Below are 22,734 nucleotides of genomic sequence, written 5' to 3' on the forward strand. Positions count from 1 at the left end.
GTACAGGTACATGTGTATTTATTCTGTGCTGGTGGTTTCTGGTTGAGTCATTAGAAGTAAGATTGGGATCAGAGTGAAAAGGACAATATCAGTGTCCACTCTGCTCACGAATGTGCATCAATAAAGCCCTTACAGAGATATACTCTTGGGTTCATAAAATGTGTGTGTATGTGTATGCTATATACAAACTTAATCAGTGCTGTTCCATACAAGGGAAGGTTGCTGGTCTCAGCACTGACAATTTATTTTAGCCATCTTTGATGGAAACCTTTAAAAATGTATGGCACGCTTCTCAACCTAAGCATTGTTTAAACCTCTTCTTGATAATTCAGGACTATGATCAGTAACATCAATTACTATGCCATAGATAGACAGACAGACAGACACACATACACACACACACACACTTAAAAGGTGTTGCACCTCTCTTTTTTCAGGTACCATCTATAGTATAGAATATTACATAAATATGTGTATATTTACATATATGTATATATGTATGCATATGTACCTACATATGTGTGTATAATGTGTATGTATATATGTGTATATATACATATACGCACAATGTATGTATGGTCATTGTGTTGGTTAATTTTACTTAAGTGTTTTTCTTTGTCATAAGGTGGGGCTCAAGAGCTGAGGTATAGACCTCAGAGGTAGGAAGACTCAAGGTTCAAGTTTTATAGCTGACCTAGCTTGGCTTCAGACCCTGAGCAAGTAACTGAACCTCTTAGCAACCTAGACAACTCCCTAAGACTCTTAAGTTACAGAAGAAGTGCTGACTTGCGCTGGTAAAGTGCATTTCTCACCTTGGGTTTCCTATTCCATTGTAGTCACATATCTGTTCGCCTCCTTGTTCAAACAGGGTGGGGGACAACTCATTTGTGGGTGGGACTATTGATGAAAAAAACTGATTGTGCCTTTAAAACAAGGTGGTACTTCATAAATTCAAAGTACTCTAGCAGAAGCAGATATTATGTGGAAAACAAATTAACTTTATATTCTTTTTAATCAAGGAAAGCTATCTCTGCCACAGCCTTGAAAGAAGCATGGGCAGCCATAATCCTTCAGAAGCATTGTCGAGGTTATCTGGTCCGTAACCTTTACCAGCTCATTCGTGTGGCCACTATAACAATACAGGCTTATACCCGAGGATTCCTAGCAAGGAAGAAATATCAAAAGGTACAACCAGGATTCACTGTGTCCTTAGGACTAGGATAGTAAAAGAGATTTATTTTTAGTGTCTTGCTACAAATTTCAGATATGCACAGTAAATATTTCAGAAGGGTAAAGATGGATCTTCTGTGTTAACTATTCAAGTAGTTTTAATGTTAGGAGGATCCCGTTGAGAGATTACATTTTGTAATTTCATCATATAAATATACTAGCAGTTGCTTCTTCCTCTCTATAAAACTGTAAATCAACCAGTCAGCAAGCATTTATTACGCATCTATCATGTGTTGAGCATGTGCAAGGGGCTAAGGAAATAAAGCTAAAAATGAAATAGTTCCTGTTCTCAAGGAGTTTAAGTTTCAAGCACCGAAGTCATTAATGAACAAGTCACTGGACTGTTGTGAGAATGTTTAACATCTTATTTTTCGAGATGTTGAAAGAGCACAAGGCTATAATCCTTCAGAAGTATGCCCGGGCCTGGCTGGCGAGACGCAGATTCCAGAGCATCCGACGATTTGTTCTAAACATTCAGCTTTCTTATAGGGTACAACGTTTGCAAAAAAAGTTAGAAGATCAGGTGAGTTCCCTTTTCCATAACCATTTGTCGGCTATTTCTGGTAGAATGAAGAGATTAGGAAATGTAAAGCTCAATAAACTTGGAAGGTTTATTATGGGACCAAAGAAGTCTTCTTTGTTATAGAAACCTACCCCTGCCCTAAACACAAAGTTTTCATTGGTTTCAGGCAATCATTTTTGTTTTGCCTCTTTAGAACAAAGAAAATCATGGATTAGTGGAGAAACTAACCAGCTTGGCCGCCACTCATGCTAATGATATGGAGAAGATTCAAAAACTTGAATCAGAGCTGGAAAAATTAGCCATCCAAAAGCGAACATATGAAGAGAAAGGAAAGAAGCATAAGGAAGTTATGGAAGAGGTTACATTTTGGATCTTTTTTTTTTCTACTTCAGAATTCATTTGTGCCACCATTTTGGGGAGAGATGACCTGGACTGTTTTCCTTGAAAGCATGTTTCTGTAAAGCAATTCCTATTTTTGCCATTACCTTCTCCAATTCAAGGGAAGATAGTTTCTAGGGATAGTGGGGTCAGGGGAGTAAGACCTGGGTCAGAAAAGAGCAGTGGTTGCAGGGATACTCAAGAAAGTCCTTTCTGTCTCTGAAAATCCTGTGATCCCATGAATTGCCTCCGAAAGATCCCTGAGCAGGCTCACTCTCAGAGGTGATCTGTTACTCCCATGTGCATCAAATTACTGCCTGTGATATAAATGCAGATCCCTGAGGGCCTCTTTCAAACTTTGGCATATGCAGCAAAAAAGCTAACTGCTTCTCGAATTATCTGCATCTTCTGCATTTCTCAGAGTCCTGGGCTAACAATGATTAGCACCAGCACTACCTAAGGACCTCTCACCATGGCAAAAGTCAGGACTATATCTCCTATCTCTTCTTTCAAGCCATGCTTATCCTTTATAATCGCATAACATTCACTTTTGATTTGTGTATGTGTGGTTGTCCTTTCTATTTACATTGTTGTAGTCATTACACATATTGTTTAAATTAGCTAAAATAAATCTGTCATTTATTTTAAAAAATACAAATTAATCCTTTTCAATGGGGCTAAAATATAGCACAGTCCCGGGGGCATAAACCCAGTAATGGAATCTCTGGGCCAAAGGGTATAGATATTTTAGCCATAAAATGGTTGTATCTATTTTACAGAGGAGCTTATATTTTAATTCTAATTAATTTTAATTACATTCTGAGAACCATCAGCTATCAGAATCAAGAATAACAGTAGGCAATTGCCCTTACAGGTGAGAGAACATGAAGCAATAGAAATTTCTTCATGGGCATAAGCCCATCAATTTCATATCATAAATTGTAGTTCATTTTGCAACCTCGTAAATAAGTCTACTGAGGGTTGTAGCTTGGCCATAGAGGAGCTCATGCAATATGGGTTTGTTTGTTTGTTTGTTTTTGCATTTTTGCTTGGGGGGAGAATGGGGGAGGTAAGCCCATCAGGAACACACAGCTGAGGCTAGATTTGAACTCAGGTCCTCCTGACTCCAGGGTCCATGTTCTATCTATTGCACCACCTAGAAAAAACAAACAAACAAACAAGCCCTTACTTAGCACCAGGGAGCCTTGACATTTCTGCTCTCACCCTTTATAGGTCTCACCCAAAGCTAGGGCAAGTAGAGACCCGTAGCCACAATATGGTGTCAAAAGACCCAGGATCAGATCCCACTTCTCACACTTACTATCTGCATGACCTTAAGCTGTCACTTAGTCTCTCTCGGCCTTCTTTTCATCTATAAAACGAGAGGGCTGGACTTTGTGGCCTCTGGGGTTCCTTCTAGTTCCAGATCTCTGTTTCTAAAGTAGATTCTAAAGCATTCATTTAGAGGAAGAAAGGGTACATAGCTATCAGAAAGAAGATGATGCACAGCCAAGAACATCAAATTTCCTGCCTTTTTTTTAAAGGGGTGATCCCAGTAAATCACAGAACTGTTCCTTTTTTTTTTTTTTAAGAAATTGGCAAAGCTTCAGACATACAACAAAGAACTAGAAGTGCAAAAAGAGAATATAGAAAGGAAGCTTCAAGAAAAGACTGAGGAGATGAAAGGTAATGTAAAGGACTAAGGCATCAGGTGGTTGGACTAAAAAAAAAGAGAAAAAAGTTTGGGACTGGAAGAGAATTGGAGTTTATGGCAGAGGTAAACCACGTACAACCTTTCTAAATGCCTCAGCTTACTGGACTACGTTCAGGTGACCAAATAGAGGGTGGTACGTGTGGTGTGTGTACGTGTGTGTGTTTCTGCACCGTGAAGAGCTATGTTTATAATCTAGTAACCGCCCCCTCTAGATACTTCTTTTCGGTCTCCTGCGTATATCTCATCTTCCTCAGTTTAAGGAAGGGCTCACGTTTGAAGCAGTCAGATCTCAGCATCACATACTTCTTCTGTTGTTGTAGACCCGAGTCTATCCCTATCATTAAAAATATTTTGAGCATTCACTCCCAATGTGTATATATTTGCTATTTCATAAATTCCCTCCCTCACTTAAATCCACTTCACTTATATGTCAAGGCATCACCTCCCTGGTGTTACAGTCTTTGTCGAAAACAAAGGACAAACAACAACAGCAAATTATATAAGGGTACTATTATACTAATGATTATGTGCATTATTGCAAACTTAAATAGGAAATAGGAATTGCAAAAAAGGATAAGATAAAGATGAAATAATATTTGATCTCACAGTCAGTAGGAGGCCACTAGAGTCTGTTGGGTAGGAGGGTGACATAGCCTGATCTGCACTTGAAGGAAATCATTTTGACAGCATTGTGGAAGATGCAACAGAGTGGGGAGAGATTTGAGTCAGGGAGACCAATTAGGAAGCTATTAAATAATCTAGATAGGTGGATTATTATTAGGGGCAGCTTAGGGGCAAATTGGATAGAGCACTGGATTCAGGAAGACCCCAGTTCAAATCCAGACTCAGAAATTTACTAGCTGTGTGACTCTGGCCAAGTCACTTCATCCTGTTTGCCTAAGTTTTCTCCTCTGTAAAATGAGGTGGAGAAGGAAATGACAAACCATTTCAGTATCTTTGCCAACATGGGGTCACCAAGAATCAGATGTGACTTAAATGAATGATTAATAACAATAACTCAGGCCAGAGTAGATAAGAGACTGCAATCGATTGGTGGTGGCATGAGTGGAGAGAAAGGGAAAGATTTAGAAATGTTGTGAAGGTAGAAATCACAAGATTTGGCAACAGGTTGGTTATGTAAGGTGAGGCGTGACATGGAGGCTGTGAACTTGGTGACTAGAAGGCTGATATGCCCTTGGTAGAAAGAGGGACGTCTGGAAGAAGGGTGGACTTGGCAGGAGACATAATGTAATGAAAACTGCAGAACACAAGTCATTCATGCCTCTTCATATTTTGACACTCATTCTGTCTCCCAAAATGAAAAGAGCAGAGGGATACATTGGCTCTTTCCTTCACTAGTCATTGCCCTACAGTACAGAGCCCACCCTCAGCCATGAGATGGTCTGAGAGATATTGGGGTGAGTATGGGGGAGGGGGAGAGAGAACCCCTGTGAAGCCACTGCCGGATTAGGTTATAACTTCCCTGAGGGTCCAACATCAGCTCAGAAGGAGGGAGGTTGAGAGTTGACAGAATGCAAGTAGGAGGAAGAGAGAAGTGTTGGGGGATAAGGTAGGTGGGGTTATGTTGGAAATAAGACGCTCTATGGTCTATCATGGGGAAGGTAGGATTGTAGGAGCTTCCCACACACTTTTTCATTGCTCACACATCGCTTGGAATTAAGCCACTCTCCCTGTGGGCCCCCAGCCTTGACTTTGGAGACCATTACTCTTAGACATTACATGTAGACTACTTTATCACAAGATTCAGGAATAAATTCAGCAAACATTTATTGAATAGCAATTGTGTGGTACCAAAAATAGGAGTCAGTGCCTCCATTATCCTCATCTTAATCATATCTCTTAGTTCTCAACTCATTGAAATTGGAAGCATTATCTAAGCCGCAGAGCTGGCAAATGGAATATAGCTTGGATAGTCTTGGGCAGCTCTTCCGAATCATTGGCCTTGTCTTAACATAAGTTTTTCAATCATGTTAGAACTTGGGGTGTGGCAGGGCAGACATAGCTACAGGTCTAGCTAAACTGGGCAGGAATTATGGAAAATATCATAGCACTGAGCAGGCAAGTGGTTTAATGAAGTCTGGTAGAGGGAGGAGCAAGTAAGGTCCAGCAATGAAAGCAGAATCTAGAGACTGGGACCACAGTAAAGTTAAGGAGAAGCAGGGAGGTTCCATGGTTACAAGTGGGTGGGCAGAAGTTAGGAGATGGGCAAAGGCAGGATAGAAAACATAAATACCAGGTAAGCAAATAGAGTCTGGTATCACAGAGGAGCATGAGCAAACAACGTCATGACCATTGATCCTGGGGCAGAGGTTTTCATTCTTTGCCTCATTTTCATGTAATTTACTGAGGGTGCTACATATAAAAAAAGCAGACGGTACAGTTACTGGACTGTAAATACAGCTTTTTACAGCAGAAAAAAAACCATACATGTCATCCTCTATTGTTCAATCAGCTATGGTCCAGTAAACAGACGTTTAGAAAAGTTATACCAGGTTTACCTCTGCCATAAACCCCAATTCTCTCCCAGCCCCAAGCTCTGTTACTGTGATTACTCCAGGTATTGATTATGGACCTGAAAGTGGTCAGACGCCTCCTGAATGAGGCAGTCCAGAGAGGAAAGTCTTATCTCACATTATTTTATATAGCTCTGTGAATTTTGCCTGGGCTTCTCAGTGGGATTTCATTCTACTTCATTTCACACAAAACAATAAGATCATCAATTTAGTAGTGAAGGAACAGCCTGAAAAAAAATCACAATCTGATAGCACAGTGTTTAGGTGGGATAATTTTATATGCCTTCTAAAAGATAAAATGGAGGCAGGGAATTAAAAAAAATCCTCAAAACTAGTTTCCAAACTAGAAAGCCTCTATTAAAAGGGGAAAAAAGTAAGACAGAAACAAGCAAACATAGACAAACCTCCTCTCCCTAGAAGGTCCCTCAAATAAGAGCTATGTAATAACACTTCCAGTATTTTCTCCTACCTTTATGGTCTAAGGTAGAGGTTCCCAAACTTATTTGGCCTACTGCCCCCTTTCAAAAAAAATTACTCAGCTTCTCCCTGGAAATCTACTTTATTTAACCCTTTAACAGTTTTTTTAATTTGTATCATTTCAAAAATTTTTTAATTACATATCTTAAATTTAATAATTTATTATAAATTTGTTGGGGGTTTTCCTGCACTGAAATTTTGATGATGCAACATTGCATCATGTAACCACATTGTAAACAAGTCATTACACACACATATTCCTGCCAGTGCATGCTGGACTTCCCAATAATGCCCTATACACTCACCTGCCAACACTTGCTTGTCAAGAACTGTCAGTGGACTTGACCAGTGATCAGTTATAACTTGGATTTTGTGTTTATTTGGAAAATAATGTAATCACTACAACTTTAACTCTGTTACACAAGAGATGAAACATATATGAGTGGTTTTTCAAAATTTTCTTATTTTCTCTTCTTTCATTATGCTTCCACCACCCCCTTATTTTTATTTAATGCCCCCCAATTGCACCCAAGGCTACTACTGCCCCCCACGGGGTGGTATTACTCACTTTGGAAACCTCTGAACCAAAGTATATTGTTGTTCAGTCATTTTCAGTCATATCCTGCTCCATGTGACCCCATTTGGGGTTTTTTTGGCAAAGATACTGGAGTGATTTGCTATTATTCACTTCTCCAGATTATTTTGCGGATGAGGAAACTGAGGCAAACAGAGTTAAGTGACTTGCCCAGGGCCACACAGCTGGCACATGTCTGAAGCCAGTTTTGAAGTCACGAAGATTAGTCTTTTCGACTCCAGGGCCAACATTCTATTTTATATAATTATCAAACAGAGTGTTAGTATAACATCGTAGAATCAGGAACACCTAGAGTCAAATCCTTCTTGTGATACTGGTTCTGTGATTATGAGCAAGTCAATTAAACCTCTCTAAACTCCTGGCACCCTCTCCAAGAGTGTAAGTTATAAATGTGGTGTAATCTGCTTCGGTGGAGAGAATTCTCATATCAGTGAAATTACACATTCCTGATGTGTTAATGCATAATTGCTAGGTATTTGGTAGATTTTTCCTGAATATCATTTCTCTTTACAGATAAAATGGAAGACCTCACAAAACAGCTTTTCGATGATGTGCAAAAAGAGGAAAGACAACGAATGTATGAATTACAATTTGTTTTAAAGCTACCCATTTCTTACTTTCTCTGCCTTGTTCCATACTGTATTTATCCTGTGTATATCAATTATAGATTCAGAGCTGGAAGGGATTTTCCTTGTGTATCATTTAGTCCAGCCTCCAAGGCTCAGAGAGGTTAAGTGACTTACGAAAAGTCGCAGAGCTAGAACATAGAGCTGAAATTCTTTCCACTGCACCATACGGGCCATGCAAATTGTAAGTTACTCAGACACAGAAGGTTTGGGAGTTTCCACAGAGTAGGGCCTATCTGTTTTAGAATCTAAAGGAAAGCACCTACCACTAAGATGACACTACTATGGAGAGATCAATTGCTGAAGCTGTCAAAAATGACCTCGGCCACAGGGACCATGGTTGGAACCTCCCTGATGCAGTCGTTGCTTCACTCCTTTCTAGAAAGCTGCAAGATTAAGCTTATTTTTTGGAAACAATCTCCAAACCCTTCCTGGGCTTTATCCCGAACGACCCTTTTACAAAGGACAAAATTTTAGTTCAAGTATTTAGCAAATTTCACTGACCCTAAATAGCAAACACAATTGCTGTCCTACGATGTGCATTGGTGAAGGGGTCCCTTGAGTCAGTATGCTTAAGCCCTAAAGATCAATCAATAGACATTTATAAAGCACCTACTATGTGCCAGGCACTGTGCTAAATGCTGAGGATACAAAAAGGCAAAAAGATCCCTGCCCTCAAGGAGCTTACAATCTAAAATCAATGTAATGTTCCCGTTTTCCTTAAATTACCTCCTAAATTCAGCCAGTAAGTGACTTCCCTTCTGTGTGTCACTTTGTACTCTCTTGGTACATACACCTTTAATCTTGGGGAGGACAACCAGGAGGGACCTATCTCCTGTATTTGCCCCTGAGTGGATCTCACATGTCCGTGTTGTTGAACTGCTTCAAGATCCCATCCTGTTGAACACCAACAGGTTCTTGGGCAATGATAATCTCAGGGCCTCAGAGTGAGAAAGCCATTGCTTTATGCCTCCTGAAACTCTTCTCTTTCCTTTCAGGGTATTCTTGCCCTCAGAAAAAGACCCTATCAGTAAGCTCAACTATCCTTTTAGATCTTTAGATATTTTTGTGTTAAGACAAATTACCTGTACCCTACTGATGTGTGCCCCCCTTAGAATCTCCAGCCCCACCTAGACTCATCCTAGCATGCATTTCTACTAACATCCATTACCCTCACACCCATCTACCTGGGTTCTTTTCACAAGTCAGGCTAATGGGTTTTGTTTTTTGTTTTGTTTTGTTTTTAATAGTTATGACATGAGTCTGGAGGTGGAAGGTATGGGGAGAAGTGGGGTTTTCCCAAAAGGGGTTCAGCGATAGTCTACTAAGAGTTCAAATGATTAACTAAGATCACATGGGTTAGAAAGGGATATGGCTACACAGTTGGAAATTTCATTTGGCTAATTTCTAAAATGAGGCTTGAGCATAAAGTATCTTGCCCTTGGGGTGCAAGTTGGAGGGAAGGTAAATGGTAGATAGAAAAGGAAATTCCGAGAAGGTTGGGGCCAGAGTCACAGATGACATGAGAAAGTGACAATGAATAAAGAAACAGCTACTTATTTTATTGTAATAAAAGAGCTGTGACATTTATATTTAATTCATTTGTCTTGAATAATACATTTTGAAATCGTTGTTTGGGGATCTCATGAAAGAAGCATTAAGTTCTTGACATTTCATAAAGATCTCTAGCTGTTTAGAAGTGTTTATTTCAGGCAGCATGTTTGGGGGAAATTGAATGACAGGCCATTTGGCCCTAAAAAAAAAAGAAAAAGAAAGAAAGAAAAGCCTGACTGAGTCATTGTCCTGGCTAGGACACTAAGCTGCAGGACCTCTGATTTTTTTGTTCTAGTCACTGAGCACTTCTGGCCTTCAGTAAATCGTTTCTCCTAAATGGGATAGGGATAAATCACCAAACCTGTAATTTCACTGGTAGAGGGAACTCTGAGGTGAAGAAATTCTTTCTGCACATACAATTTGGCACCTTCTCTGCAACTTAGTTCCCTAGAACACTGAGGAGTTAGGTGACTTGCCCAGGCACATACAGCCAGTATGTGTCAGATGTGGCACTTGAACCAAGATCTTGCTAGCTTCAAGGCTCTCTACCCACTAGGTTTCTCCTTAACACTAGAAGGACCAGGCACATTAACTGATGGAAAAATTTTATTACAGTTTTACTTTGAAATAAAAATTTTATCCTATCTTTATTTTCTTTCTCTTATGTATTAAAAATGCTTTGTGTCCCTTGATATAGACTGGTCCTTCAAGATATTCTTAAATTCCACTCCTATTAATAATTGTTCCCTAGTCAGTGCACCTCTGGTAGAATATTAACATAAATATAAATGTACATCTGAAATCTACTAATGCAACCCCAGCCTGGTTTAGTATTATGATTTCAGTAGTTCATAAAATTGAATTTTTGTCAGGTGGAATATCACCTGAATTTATTAATTCCCATCAGTATTTTTCTTTCTTAAAAGTATGTCACTATTTTCTTGGAGGCATTGGAAGCTCTTTTGAAAATCCTACAAAACAAAACATGTTAAGTCCTGTAAAAGAAAATCAAAGAAAAGCCTGATAAGAATTGAATCATCTTCCTGGGGATGATGCCTTGATATTATGACCATAGTTTATGTTCTTTCAACTACATAGCAAGCTGAATAGAGAAAGCTTAATGATTCTTTGGCTCATTGGATTCCCAAGGCCAGTCTTACTTCATTTAGCTTTTGAGTGAGGGCTGATCTGGTCCCATCAAGGAGTCTGTTCTGGGCTTCTAGGGATCTCAACCGACCTCTGCTTATGCCTGAAGATTTAGTTCTAGAGCTAAGAGACTCTCACCTTTGTACCCACCAAAGAGCAAAGTGAATCTTCAGGATCTAAAGCCAAGCAAATCTCAGAATATGATACAAGATTTGGCTGCACTGAGATCTTTGCTGAGGGAGAAGACTGACCATCAGAGATTTTCCTTGAATCAGATCAGCTTTAGGAAAGTAATGAATCAACAGGCCATCTAAATCAGGAGTTTTTAACCTTTTTGGTGGCATGGACTTCTTTGGCAGTCTGGTGAAGCCTATGGACTCCTTCTCAGAAGAACATTTTCAAATGCATAAAATAAAATTACAGGATTAGAAAGGAAACCAATTATACTGAAATGCAGTTATCTATTGTTAATTCACAGACCCCAGGTTAAGAAACTCTGATTCTAGTTCAAGAAAATTTGGTTCCTTCAGCCTGGATTTCTGAGTACGTTGACTATAGACCCAAACTTACTAAAATCAGAAAATGTAAGAATAATATGAGAGACAGAGACAGATTAGAGAATTCCCATGGTTCATATGGACATTCAGAATATCACGGCAAGTTCTAGCTACACCATTCTTTCCCCTGCCTTTTTTCTGGTTTCCCAAATGACCTATTGTTTTGTTCCACAGTTAGGAAAAACTAAATATTTTATCTTTCTCTCTTACAATATAGACTCCTTGAGAAAAGTTTTGAGCTGAAAGAACAAGACTATGACAAACAGATTCAGTCTTTGAAGGGAGAAATTAAGACTCTGAAAGAAGAGAAATTGCAACTCCAGCATCAAATGGAGGAAGAACAAATCATTTCCAATGGCTTGAAGGGAGAAGTAGCCCAGCTGACCAAGCAGACAAAGGTAGAAATGGAGATCCCACTTCTGCACTTCAGATCAAAGTGTAAATAGTAAATGTGCAAAGATGCTAATTGTTGGAGTTTACAGCTCACTCAGAGAATCACACTGAATGGTATCCTTTATAAAACCAAAGGAGAAAATGCCTTCCTTTGTCCATTAATCCAAAATATAACCCCTAGAAGTTGACTTTAGAACTAGCATTTTGTCATTAGTTGTTTTCTTGTGTTACTAAAAGTTGATTGTTCAATTTGTTTGGACCACTATTGAAGGTTTATACATTACCAGACAGCATGAGAAGTAGTGTGGTAGAGTGGTTAGCATTCTGGACTTAGAGTCAGAAAGACCTGCCTCTGACACTATGTTCTCATGACGTGGAGTAGTGGGTGGAATACTGGGTTTGGAGTCCAGAAGACCTGGGTTCAAATCCAGCCTCAGGTACTTACTAGAAGTGTGACCCTGGGCAAGTCACTTAACCCCATTTGCCTGTTTCTTCATCTGTCACATGAGCTGGAGAAAGAAATGGCAAGCCTCTCCAGTATCTTTGCCAAGAAACCCCCAAATAGGGTCACAAAGAGTCAGACACAACTGAATAACAAACATGTTCTCGTGGGTCAATCACATAGCCTGTCTGAGCCACATTTCCTCATCTACGAAATAATGACCTATGGAATCTATATCAAAAGACAGTTGAGAGACTCAGACGAGATAATAATATGTATTAAGTGCTTCGCAAACTTTAAACTGCTGTGCAACTATCAGATATTTCTCATCATCAGCATCCCCACTTATTAAAATGTGGCCAACAATGGGATCTTTTCCAAATTAAAGTATAACAAGCATTCTAAAATTCTTTGCAGTGATCTATAAAATAACCATGAGAGAATTTAAATACTATGATGGAACCTTCCATTTATACCTACTCACTACTGGAGGGAAAAGATCCCGAAAACCAATTAGCCTATATAGAAAATATTGAGGCAGTGTGATATAGCTGATCTTATCACCAGGAGGACGCAAAGAGGTTCAGGTCCCACCTTCAGCACATTCTGCCTGTGACACCTTGAGAAAATCGTTTAACTTTTCAGTGCCCCCAGGCAACTTTGTAGGACCGTAAATTACAGTAGCAGTTGCTCATCTGCATTGGTTGGGGAAGCTTCACCAAGAACCTTCCCGAATCAATGAAATGATAGGCCTGGACCAAGAAAAGCAGATTCACTGTGACATGAACATGCATGCAACTGTCCATGAATGGCATCTGCTAGACATATCCCTTCTATTGGACATGTCCTTTCTCTGGTCTCTTAGAATTGTCTCTGTAGTTTGGATGAAATACCATGAGATGGCATTCAGTCAATCAACAAGGATTTATTAAGTGTTTACTATGTGCCAGGCACTGTGTCTTATCTTTGGCAGCTAAAACCTATCATTTGAGGTTTAATAATAATCATTTAAACCCATAGCATTTTAAGGTTTGGGGTTTTTTTGAGGCACATTCCCGATAAAAACAATTCAAGGTTGGTAATTATTATCCCCGTTTTGCAGGTGAGAAGACAAAGGTGCAGAGAAGTCTAAGTGATTTGCTCAGTAGTCACTTGCTAGTAAGTTAAGTGCCTAGCAGAGCTATGTTGAAAATGACATGCCACCTTTTATAAGGAAATAAACTCCTTGTTATGAAAATATAGCTATATGACATATAACTAATTCCTAGGAAGAGCAAGGAAACTGACAGACCACTTGAAACTGAAACAATCCCCAAATCAGTGGTCAACGAAGGAGCGATAATTTTCTACGTACTCACTTTGGACACAAACCCCTTGATGTCCTCTCAGACGTGGTTCAAGTATTTCTTCAGAGGTTTTTTCTTCCTGCCATATTGAGGACTAGGAAGTTGTATGTTCAGGTCTGTCTCTCTCCCTAACTGCAATTGTATATCCTTCGTTCTGAGACGACTCCCCACTCATAATGGAGAGTAGAAAGGTGGGCAGAGAAAAGGAAACCTCTGTCTGCCCTAAAATTCGAGCTTGCTTTGGTTGTCTCCTGCCTGCTCCTGTTGTTCTTGCTAACTCTTCAGACGATCAGATTCTGGACCCTGCCTGGCTGCCTACACTTAGGCTTCCTACTCCATCCTTCCTGCCCTGCCCAACTTTCTTGGATTCAACCTTTAACCTGCTTGTCTCTAAGGTAACTTTCCAGATCTTTTCTGCCCTGTCTACACATTTGGAACTCATCCTCTTTTGGCTGTACCTTTCCGCCAAACCCTCTTCCCCAGCCAGATTCCCAGCCCTTACCTCTTCTAGCTAGTCCTACCCCACTGATGCTCCCTCTCGCCAATCACTTAGACAACAATTTCTTGTGATTAAGAGTCTTCCTGTAGCAACTCAAAGGTCTATTCCAATGCTGGGTCTATAGTCCTGTGGTTTTTTTCCTACCTACTACACAGTTCCTTGGATGTGACTGGGTTTCTGAATGTCCCAGCCTACGCTGCTAATAATGTTAGTTTTCCTAGCTACTAAACTAAAACCAAAGAAAACATTTAAAGATAAAAAACTAACAGGTATATGGGGCCCTTGGTTTATAGAGGTGTTGATTGTCCTCTATCTTCCCTCAGTCCCTAATGCTGACTTAAAATAAAACACGGGCATCAAGAAGATGATAGCATCCCCCATGCCTCTGTTTCCATATCTCCTGTTCCATGAAGGGCTATTTGGTTAGGACATAGAAATGCAATTTTATGTGTTCCACATAGGACATCCTTTATGACTCTTTCTCCCTTCTTTACCCCTTCTCTGTCTATACTTTAATAATTGTCTCCTCCATGCAGTGAGGAAGTTACTGATTAACCTCTGCTTCCACGGAAGCTGTTAAGCAAATCGGTCGAGTGTTATTAAAGCTGACTTTGTTTGGGCAAAGACTTTTGTTATTGTTCTTCATGACCAAACAACATTTATATTTACAAAACACAGTTTGAACAATGAAGCAATGATTTCCTCTACACCAGCCTCTGAATTACATTACCAGAGTCCTTCACGTTGAACTATATGAGAAATAGATGTTTAACACTCCTTTAAAATGAAGTTGCATCTTGTGAACATGTAGTGGGGAATACCCAGTCAGGTATATGTTATTTCAGTAATGTTCCATTTATAGGCATTAGCAATTCTAATTTTAAATATCTGGATCATTGTTTTAATCCAGACAATCCCCGAGTTCCAGAAGGAGATAGAGCTGCTTCAGACACAGAAGTTAAATGTGGAGAAACACGTCCAGTCACAAAAGCGAGAAATGAGAGGTAACGGCAATACCAGTCCGTTTGTTGGCGTGGCAGTTGGTTTATTATGGAGCTATGGAAGTGAGATACTTCACCAGCATTAGGCCGTGTTATCTTCAATGGAGAGTTTGCCTGTATGAGGCTAGGGAACTGGGACCTAAAAGGACAGGAAAGCATAGCAGGCCTGCACGTCCGAAATAATAGTAATAATGATAATAATTAGCATTTATGTAGCGCTCAAGGTATACAAAGCTCTTTACAAATATTATCTCATTTTAGCCTCACAATCACTCTGGGAGGTAGTTGTTATTATAATCCCCATTTTCCCAATGAGGAAACTGAGGTAGACAGAAGTTAAGTGACTTGCCCAGGGTCACACAGCTAGTCCAGTATCTGAACTCGGATCTTCCTGTCTCCAGGTCCAGTGCTCTATCTGTGTCTCACCCACCGGTTTATACTTTGATTTTACTTTCAGAAAAAATGTCTGAAATTACCAAGCAACTTCTTGAAAGCTATGACATTGAAGATGTAAGAAGCAGGTAAACTAACACCACTTAACATTTCTAAGACGTTAAAAAATGAGAAAAGAACAAAAGGTAAAGGGGGGAAAGTCACTGATTTTCTTTTCCGCGCTATTTTCCAGACTTTCTGTGGAAGATTTAGAACATTTAAATGAAGATGGAGAACTTTGGTTTGCATATGAAGGCCTAAAGAAAGCAACAAGGTGAGAAAAAACAATTAGGTTGTCCTTGTCCTTCTTCTCTTCCCTCTCTTCTCTTTTTCTTTCTCCTCTCATCCTTTCATCCTTTCCTCTTCTTTTTCCTTCCCTCCTTCCTATTTTTCTTCCTTTTCTTCTTCCTCTTTCTCTTCTTCCTCTTCTTTGCCTTATTCTTCTTTCTCTTGCCTCCTCCTCTGCTTCCTCCTTTCTCTTTTTCTTCTTCCTCCTCACCTTTCTCTTCTTCCTCTTCTCTTTTTTTTCTCCTCTTCTTTCTCCTATACTCTCTCTACCTCTTCTATCATCTTCCTTATACTTCAGGAAGTAGGAAATCTTATATGTAAACAGGAGGTTTAAAATATAGTTTTTAATATCTATTATGGGACTTCAAGAATCAGTGTGAACATTCCCTCCACTGATACAGGCAGCCAACTCCTCTCTATGTGTTAGTAGATATTCTTCCAAAGTGGCTGTGGCCAAACATATAGTATTTAACAAAAGAGTAAATGCTTTATATTATTATATTATATTATTATTTATATTTATTTATTATATTATCATAATTATCTCATTTCATCTAGAATAATTTCCTTGACAATCTAGTAATGCAAGCACTTGATAGTGTTTTATGGGATAAGAAATTCATTAATGGGTAAATAGAATCTATAGAATAGAAAATCCTTAAGAATGTATAAAGTGGAATGCTATGCTCTATTTTTGACTGAATAAATTTGGGGAGTTTGCTGCAATTTTTCTGGAATGTAAAGTTAATTTAAAATGATTTTATTTTGTCTTTGTAATTGACATTTCTAAATTATTTTAATCACCATATCGACTTGCTGAAATTAAAGACTTTCACCATTTATTACAAAATTTCTTATTGTATTTGCATACTACCAGAAATATGCATTTCTATATATTTGTGATGAGGAATTTGTGGTACAAACTTGATCCTAAAAAATGCTTCAGTCATGGTTGGAAAGGTTTAGAACCTTACCATGGATCATATTCCACTCCACTGCCTCATTTTGTTTGAGTATTGGAAGGTTATGCCAATGGAATGTAAGCTCTGACAGGTCTTGTCAGTGCTGGAAAGGTTTTGAATATAGCTCATTCTTATTTCAGCAAGCATTTATTAAGCAACTATCATATGCATTATGCTGAGGATCAAAGGCAAAGATGAACCAGTTCCTGCCCTCAAGCTTATGATCATTATCCTCTGCCTCTCTGATTGAAGAGTGGAGCCATGAGCCTGAAACTTCCATTTGAGGAGAGAGCCCAGCTCAGATAGCTCCTCATTTCTCGCCTGGTTGCACTATCTTGGGATTTATCTACTAATTTCTCCATCATGCCCCAATCCCTTACTTTTCAGCTTGCTTTTGTGTTTTGTTGTAAATTCCTTGAGGGCAGAAACCATTTTTCTTTTTTCATATTTGTATCCCCAGAGCTTAGCACAATCTGGCACTTAGTAGGTGCTTAATAAATGTTTATTGACTGTTGACTATTGGAGTAGGGGACTTTCAAGCTTTTTTTTTCATTTTACAAACATTTATTTTGTTTCTCCTTCCAACCTTTCTTGCCCAAATTGAAAAAAAACAAAAACAAAACCCTGATGACAAATATGCCTAGTCAAGGGAAATAAATTCCCACATTGGCTAAGGTGCTACCATTCCATAGGAGAAAAACGACATGGATGCAGATTGATCAATCCAAAGAAAATACAAAGTAGTATTGGTGGAGAGGACACCAACAACTGTGTGGACAAGCACAGCTCTTGTGTAGGAGTGGCATTTTGGGTGAATCTTGAAGGAAACTAAGTCTTCTAAAAGGTGGAGGTGTGGAGGATGGCATTACAGGCATGGAAGACAGCTTATCCAAAGGCAAAGTCAGAGGACCTGGGTTCAAATCCTGTTTCTGAAGTTACTGCCTATGTAACTTTGAGCAAGTAATTTACCTTCTTTGTGCATCAGTTTCCTCAGTTGTAAATGGAATGGGTTGGAGTTGATAGTTTTAAGGTCCTTTCCATCTCTAAGTCTATCATTTTACAATCCTGTAAGCAGAAGCTGTTGTTTGATTATTGATCCTGTCATTTCCCCTGAGAAGGATCAATAAAGCACATTCTACTTTATGAAGTTTGCCCTGATCTTCTGATAATTATCATTTTCTTTGGACCTCACACAGTATTTTGTTTTTATATTTCAATTCAACAAACAGTCATCAAGCTCCTTACCTGCCAGACAGGGTGGTAAGGTGGAATTTGGAGTCAAAGGACCCAGGTTAATGCTCAGGCCTTTACTACCTGTAAAACCTCAGACAAACCACTTAACCTCCCTGAGCCTCTGTCTCCTCAAATGTAAAACAGGGGGGTTGGACTTTTTGGCCTCTGAGGTTCTTTCTAGCTCTAGCTCTGCGGTCCTATGGTCTAAGTTAATAGAGACTTATCACCCAAACTGTGATACTCTTTTTTTGCCTCAGCAACTCAGGAAAACTTGTCTACTAAGGCATAGGGGATTTCTCACTTGCCCCGAGGGAACTTTGCTCATGAAGATCACAAGATCCTTAAAGGACTAAATTAAGTAACCTGCAACCTTACAATTAATCATTCTTAGTCCGTTGCTGGAGAATGCCAGCTAATGCCCGTAAGTCCATGTGCTCTGAGGCATGACCCAAACTGTGGCCTTTGATTCTTGCCTGGTGAACCCACATAGTCTGAGTCTGTATTATTAGTAGTAATAATAAAGGTAATGGTCCTAGTGGATGGAGAGCTGGTCTAAAAGTCATGAAAGATCTGGGTTAAAGTCCTGCCTCTAAGACTGTAAGACTACAGAAAAGATGTCTACGTGCATTGGTGGAGGCAGTTTCCTAATCTGAGATATCCCTAAACTAATGGAATCATAGGTCTAGTCACTAATGCTATCAATTAAAGCCTAAAGATAGAGTATTTTATATTTACAAAGTACTCTACATATATCTTCTCATTCAATCCTCACAACCTCCTTCAGGGGTAGATGGTATAAGTTTTAGCATCTCCATTTAAAGTGTCATTTAGTTGTGATTCCGTCTCTATGGGCATTCCCAGTGTGAGAATACAAACCCCTTTCACCAAATCAGACCAAACCTGTCCACATACACACAGCTCATGTCAGAGGCAAGATCTGAACCCACATCTCCCTGACTCCAAGCCCAGCATTCTATCCATTATACAACACTGACTCTCCACCTCCATTTTTACAAATTAGAGGTGAATTAACCTAGCTAATATAACTCTGCTAGTTAGAGCTGAGATTCAAACCCGGGTCTCTTGACTCTGAATCTAGTGTTCCTTATACTGTGCTCCTTACACAGTGGCTTAATATGGTGCTTAACAGAGAAAAAGGCATGAACATTGATGACTAAAGAATGCACTACCTCTGTCCAGTCTGTCCTCTGCATAAATTAACTAAAGTGATATTCCTAAAGCATGGCACGCGCACACACATCTGGTCATGTCACTCCCCTGTGCAAAAAGCTCAAATGCCTTCTTAACTAACTCTGTGATAAAATACAAGCTCCTCTGTTTGGCATCGAAGGCCTTCACATTCTTCTTCTTCCAGCCTTCTACCTTTTCCAGCCTCATTACACACTACTGCTCCTAATGTACTGTGTGTTCTGGTCAACCTAGCCTTTTTGCTATTTGTCACTCTTAACATTCTCTCTCCTATCTCTGTACTTTTGCACAGGCTACTCACTCCCTCCTCACTGTTAACTGTTAGAATTCCTAGTTTTTCTTAAGAATTCATCTTGTGTTACCTCTTTTATGAAGTTTTTCTGATCTCCCCATCTATAGATGCTTCCTTCCCCCTAAAATTACTTTCCATTTATCGGTCGCTTCCCTGAATAGAATGTCATTTTGTTCATGGCCACAGGGATGTTTTATTCTTATCTTCAGGGCCCCAGAACCTAGCACCATGGCTGGCACACTGTAGATACTTGAATATTTGCCCCTTTTTTTGACAGAGTGTTGGAGAGCCATTTCCAGTCTCAGAAGGAGAACTATGAAAAGGAGATTGAAGCGTTGAACTTTAAAGTGGAGCACCTCAGTCAAGAAATCAACCATTTACAAAAATTATTTAGGGAAGAAAATGACATCAATGACAGCATCCGTCATGAAGTTACCAGACTGACATCTGAAAACATGGTATAGTAACATCATCATTGATCATCCATGCCATCATTTCTTCCTGTTCTATGGTGGAATAAAATATTCTCTTGGTATTGGGTCCATGAAATGGGGCCATAATATGTCAATAACCAAGGGTAATTAATAGGACTATAAAAAAGTCATGCCTTACAGGTTGGGATGGGGGGAAGAGTATGGTCCAAGCCGTGATCTCAGATGGTAACCAGAATTCCATGCTGGGATAACGCCATAGTGTTCATCTATGAGTGACAAAAAATATAATCTCTAGGCAACAGTCACAAAATGGACATCAGAGCAGTAGTCAGAAGCAGAGATGGTGAAGATGGTGCTGAGGTAATTAGATAGTGCTAAGGTGCCAGAAAATTGTAGATCGTATCATGCAGATTCTCTGCCTCAGACAGTGTTCTTTGATAGCTGTGTTGTTCTACTGGCCATAATCCCTACTTGTTCAGCTACATTAATGTCATTGTAGCCCCAGACTCTCAGAAATAAAGTGCTTGGCATAAATTACCTTTTGCAAGAAACTAAATAATTGGGTCAGAAAAAGTAATTAACCTTTGGTTAGTGAGTACTTCAGTTTTCAAAGAATGTATTTTACACCACTTTATTCCACTGCACAAAAAAAGGGTGGGAGGGGGAACAAAGTATATGATGATTTCTTCTTTTATATGTTTAACATTGGTCATAACCCTCACAAAAACTGACAAAATATCAGGAAGATAAACAGGATGAAATGTAGAAGGAAAATGAGGGGAAGAGTGATTTTAGTGGCAGTGTCTAATGGAATAGAATATCCTAAGGTTGCAAAAAATATCCTGAGGTGAATGTTTTAAAGGCAAAGCACACATGGCAATCTTGAGGATAGATGTTTGAAGAGAGGAAATTCTTTGATATAAGCTGGGGTTCTGCATTTTGGCATATATCTATGACAACTCTATGTCTTATATGTACAATGATAATACACGCTTATACAGGGTGTCCCTAAAGTCTGGACACACAGGCAAAATTTTTCAACGACATATTATTTATTTAATTGGAATATTAACAGACCCTAGCCCCCTCGACTTTTTTTTCCGGGGTATGCTAAAGGAGAAGGTGTACCCAATGAAAATCACAGATGCAACACACTTGATTAAATGCATAAAGAGTGAATGTGCTAAAATTGACAACAATGTGGAGTTATTGCATCGAGTTCACGTGAATCTTGCAAAGCGCACCAACCTTCGCATCACAAATGATGGAAATCATATTGAAGATGTTGGTTGTTAATATTCCAATTAAATAAAATGTTGTTGAAAAATTCATTCATTTCTTGAAAATATCCATTTTTGCCTATGTGTCCAGACTTTAGGGACACCCTGTATAACCCTTTTGAGTTTGCAAAGTACTTTCTTTCCAACAATCCTGTGGCATGGGCAATGCAGCCATTATTATCTTCATTTTTACAAATAAGGAAAATGAATCTCAGATCAGATGATTTGTCCATAGAGCTAGTAAGTGGTGAAGCCTGCGATGCTATGCAACCATTACTTTCCTAATCTTTACAAATTAGGAAACTCAACCTGAGTGGTTAGATGACTTGTTCACAGTGAAGCCTATAAAACATCCCAAATCTTCTATTTAGGTGCTCATATGTGTGTCTTAGAGCAACATCCACTGCAAGTGAGTCATAAGATGCAGAAGGCACTCTCAGATGGGGAGTGAATGACTCGTACAAGGAGGTGATTCATAGTGAGAAGAGGAAGATAGATAGGATGTGTGTGCGTGCGTGCGTGCGTGTGTGTGTGTGTGTTGCATGGCAGAATGAAACTGTTCATGAGTCTGTAGTGCAAACTTGCTCCCAATAGGAAGGTGTCTAGGATTTGGAAGCCTGGTGTCATAGGTTGCTTAGGTGACACACTTAAGTAAAGTGATGCATCCTCCACAGGATAAGAGATTTCAGAAAAGGAAATACTAAGCAAGGCTCTTTGGTTCATCCTTTAATGTCTTTATCCAGATTTACTTTCTAATACCTCAAACCTTTAATACTCAAAAGTTGAATCTGCTTTCATCATTTTGTCTTCAGCTTTATTTGGTAAACTCTTTGTACACAGGAGCAGTGCCATTTCCTCTCAAGTTATCTTTGGTTCCTTGCATGATTAACACACACACACACACACACACACACACACACAGTAGCCATTCAGTTACTTATATGTTAACTTATAGTAAATGAATGTGACTTAAATTTGGGGATGTGGTTGGAAGTGAGCCCATCCCTTTCCCACGGCTATCTCTCCAACCCACTGTAATCTCCACTTCACTATGTATGCTTACAAGCAGGAAGTTGAGATGAAACCAATGGCCTTGGGCATTCAGGAGGATGTAGCTGCAGGAGCTATCCATCAATAAACATTTATTAAGCACCTGCTCTGTGACAGGCACTACACTAAGGCCTAGGGATACAAAAAGAGGCAAAAAGACTACTGCTCTAGGTCTGTCACCTGACACTCACAAGAAAGATGACTATTTCTAAGCAGGGAAGTATTTCTTTAGGGGTTAGGACTGTCTTGTCAGAGGACAAAAGTATTTATTTGAAGTATTGGTATAGCAGGATGAAGGGGCATGCTACAAAAAAAAATTTTAACAGCAAAACATCCCAGGAGTAGGAATTTTGGTTGAGAAAGAAAACGTTATGTCACTAGCAATGTAGGTGAATATGATTTCCAAGATAAAGTAAGTGACCTCAAGTGAATATTTTTTCAGGATGATGTCCCCTGGGTGAGAAGGTGTTTCAAAGGGATTCCTGACCCTGTACAGCTGGACTAGATGACCTCTAGGAATCCTTCCAACTCCCTGATCA

General features: G+C 39.4%; 1 protein-coding gene across 1 annotated transcript in view; it reads left to right on the forward strand.

Moving 5' to 3' along the window:
* Positions 1-22,734, forward strand: part of MYO5C (myosin VC) — a 151,464-nt gene that overhangs the window by 90,288 nt on the left and 38,442 nt on the right. The window contains exons 20-29 of the mRNA XM_036736356.1: positions 1,020-1,185; positions 1,607-1,753; positions 1,947-2,111; positions 3,724-3,817; positions 7,965-8,028; positions 11,552-11,732; positions 14,925-15,018; positions 15,473-15,536; positions 15,641-15,721; positions 19,709-19,889. Coding sequence (XP_036592251.1) covers positions 1,020-1,185; positions 1,607-1,753; positions 1,947-2,111; positions 3,724-3,817; positions 7,965-8,028; positions 11,552-11,732; positions 14,925-15,018; positions 15,473-15,536; positions 15,641-15,721; positions 19,709-19,889 — 1,237 coding nt within the window. The remainder of the gene's footprint in view (positions 1-1,019; positions 1,186-1,606; positions 1,754-1,946; positions 2,112-3,723; positions 3,818-7,964; positions 8,029-11,551; positions 11,733-14,924; positions 15,019-15,472; positions 15,537-15,640; positions 15,722-19,708; positions 19,890-22,734) is intronic.

Source organism: Trichosurus vulpecula, chromosome 8, assembly GCF_011100635.1.
Source record: "Trichosurus vulpecula isolate mTriVul1 chromosome 8, mTriVul1.pri, whole genome shotgun sequence".
NCBI classification, from domain to species: Eukaryota; Metazoa; Chordata; class Mammalia; order Diprotodontia; family Phalangeridae; genus Trichosurus; species Trichosurus vulpecula.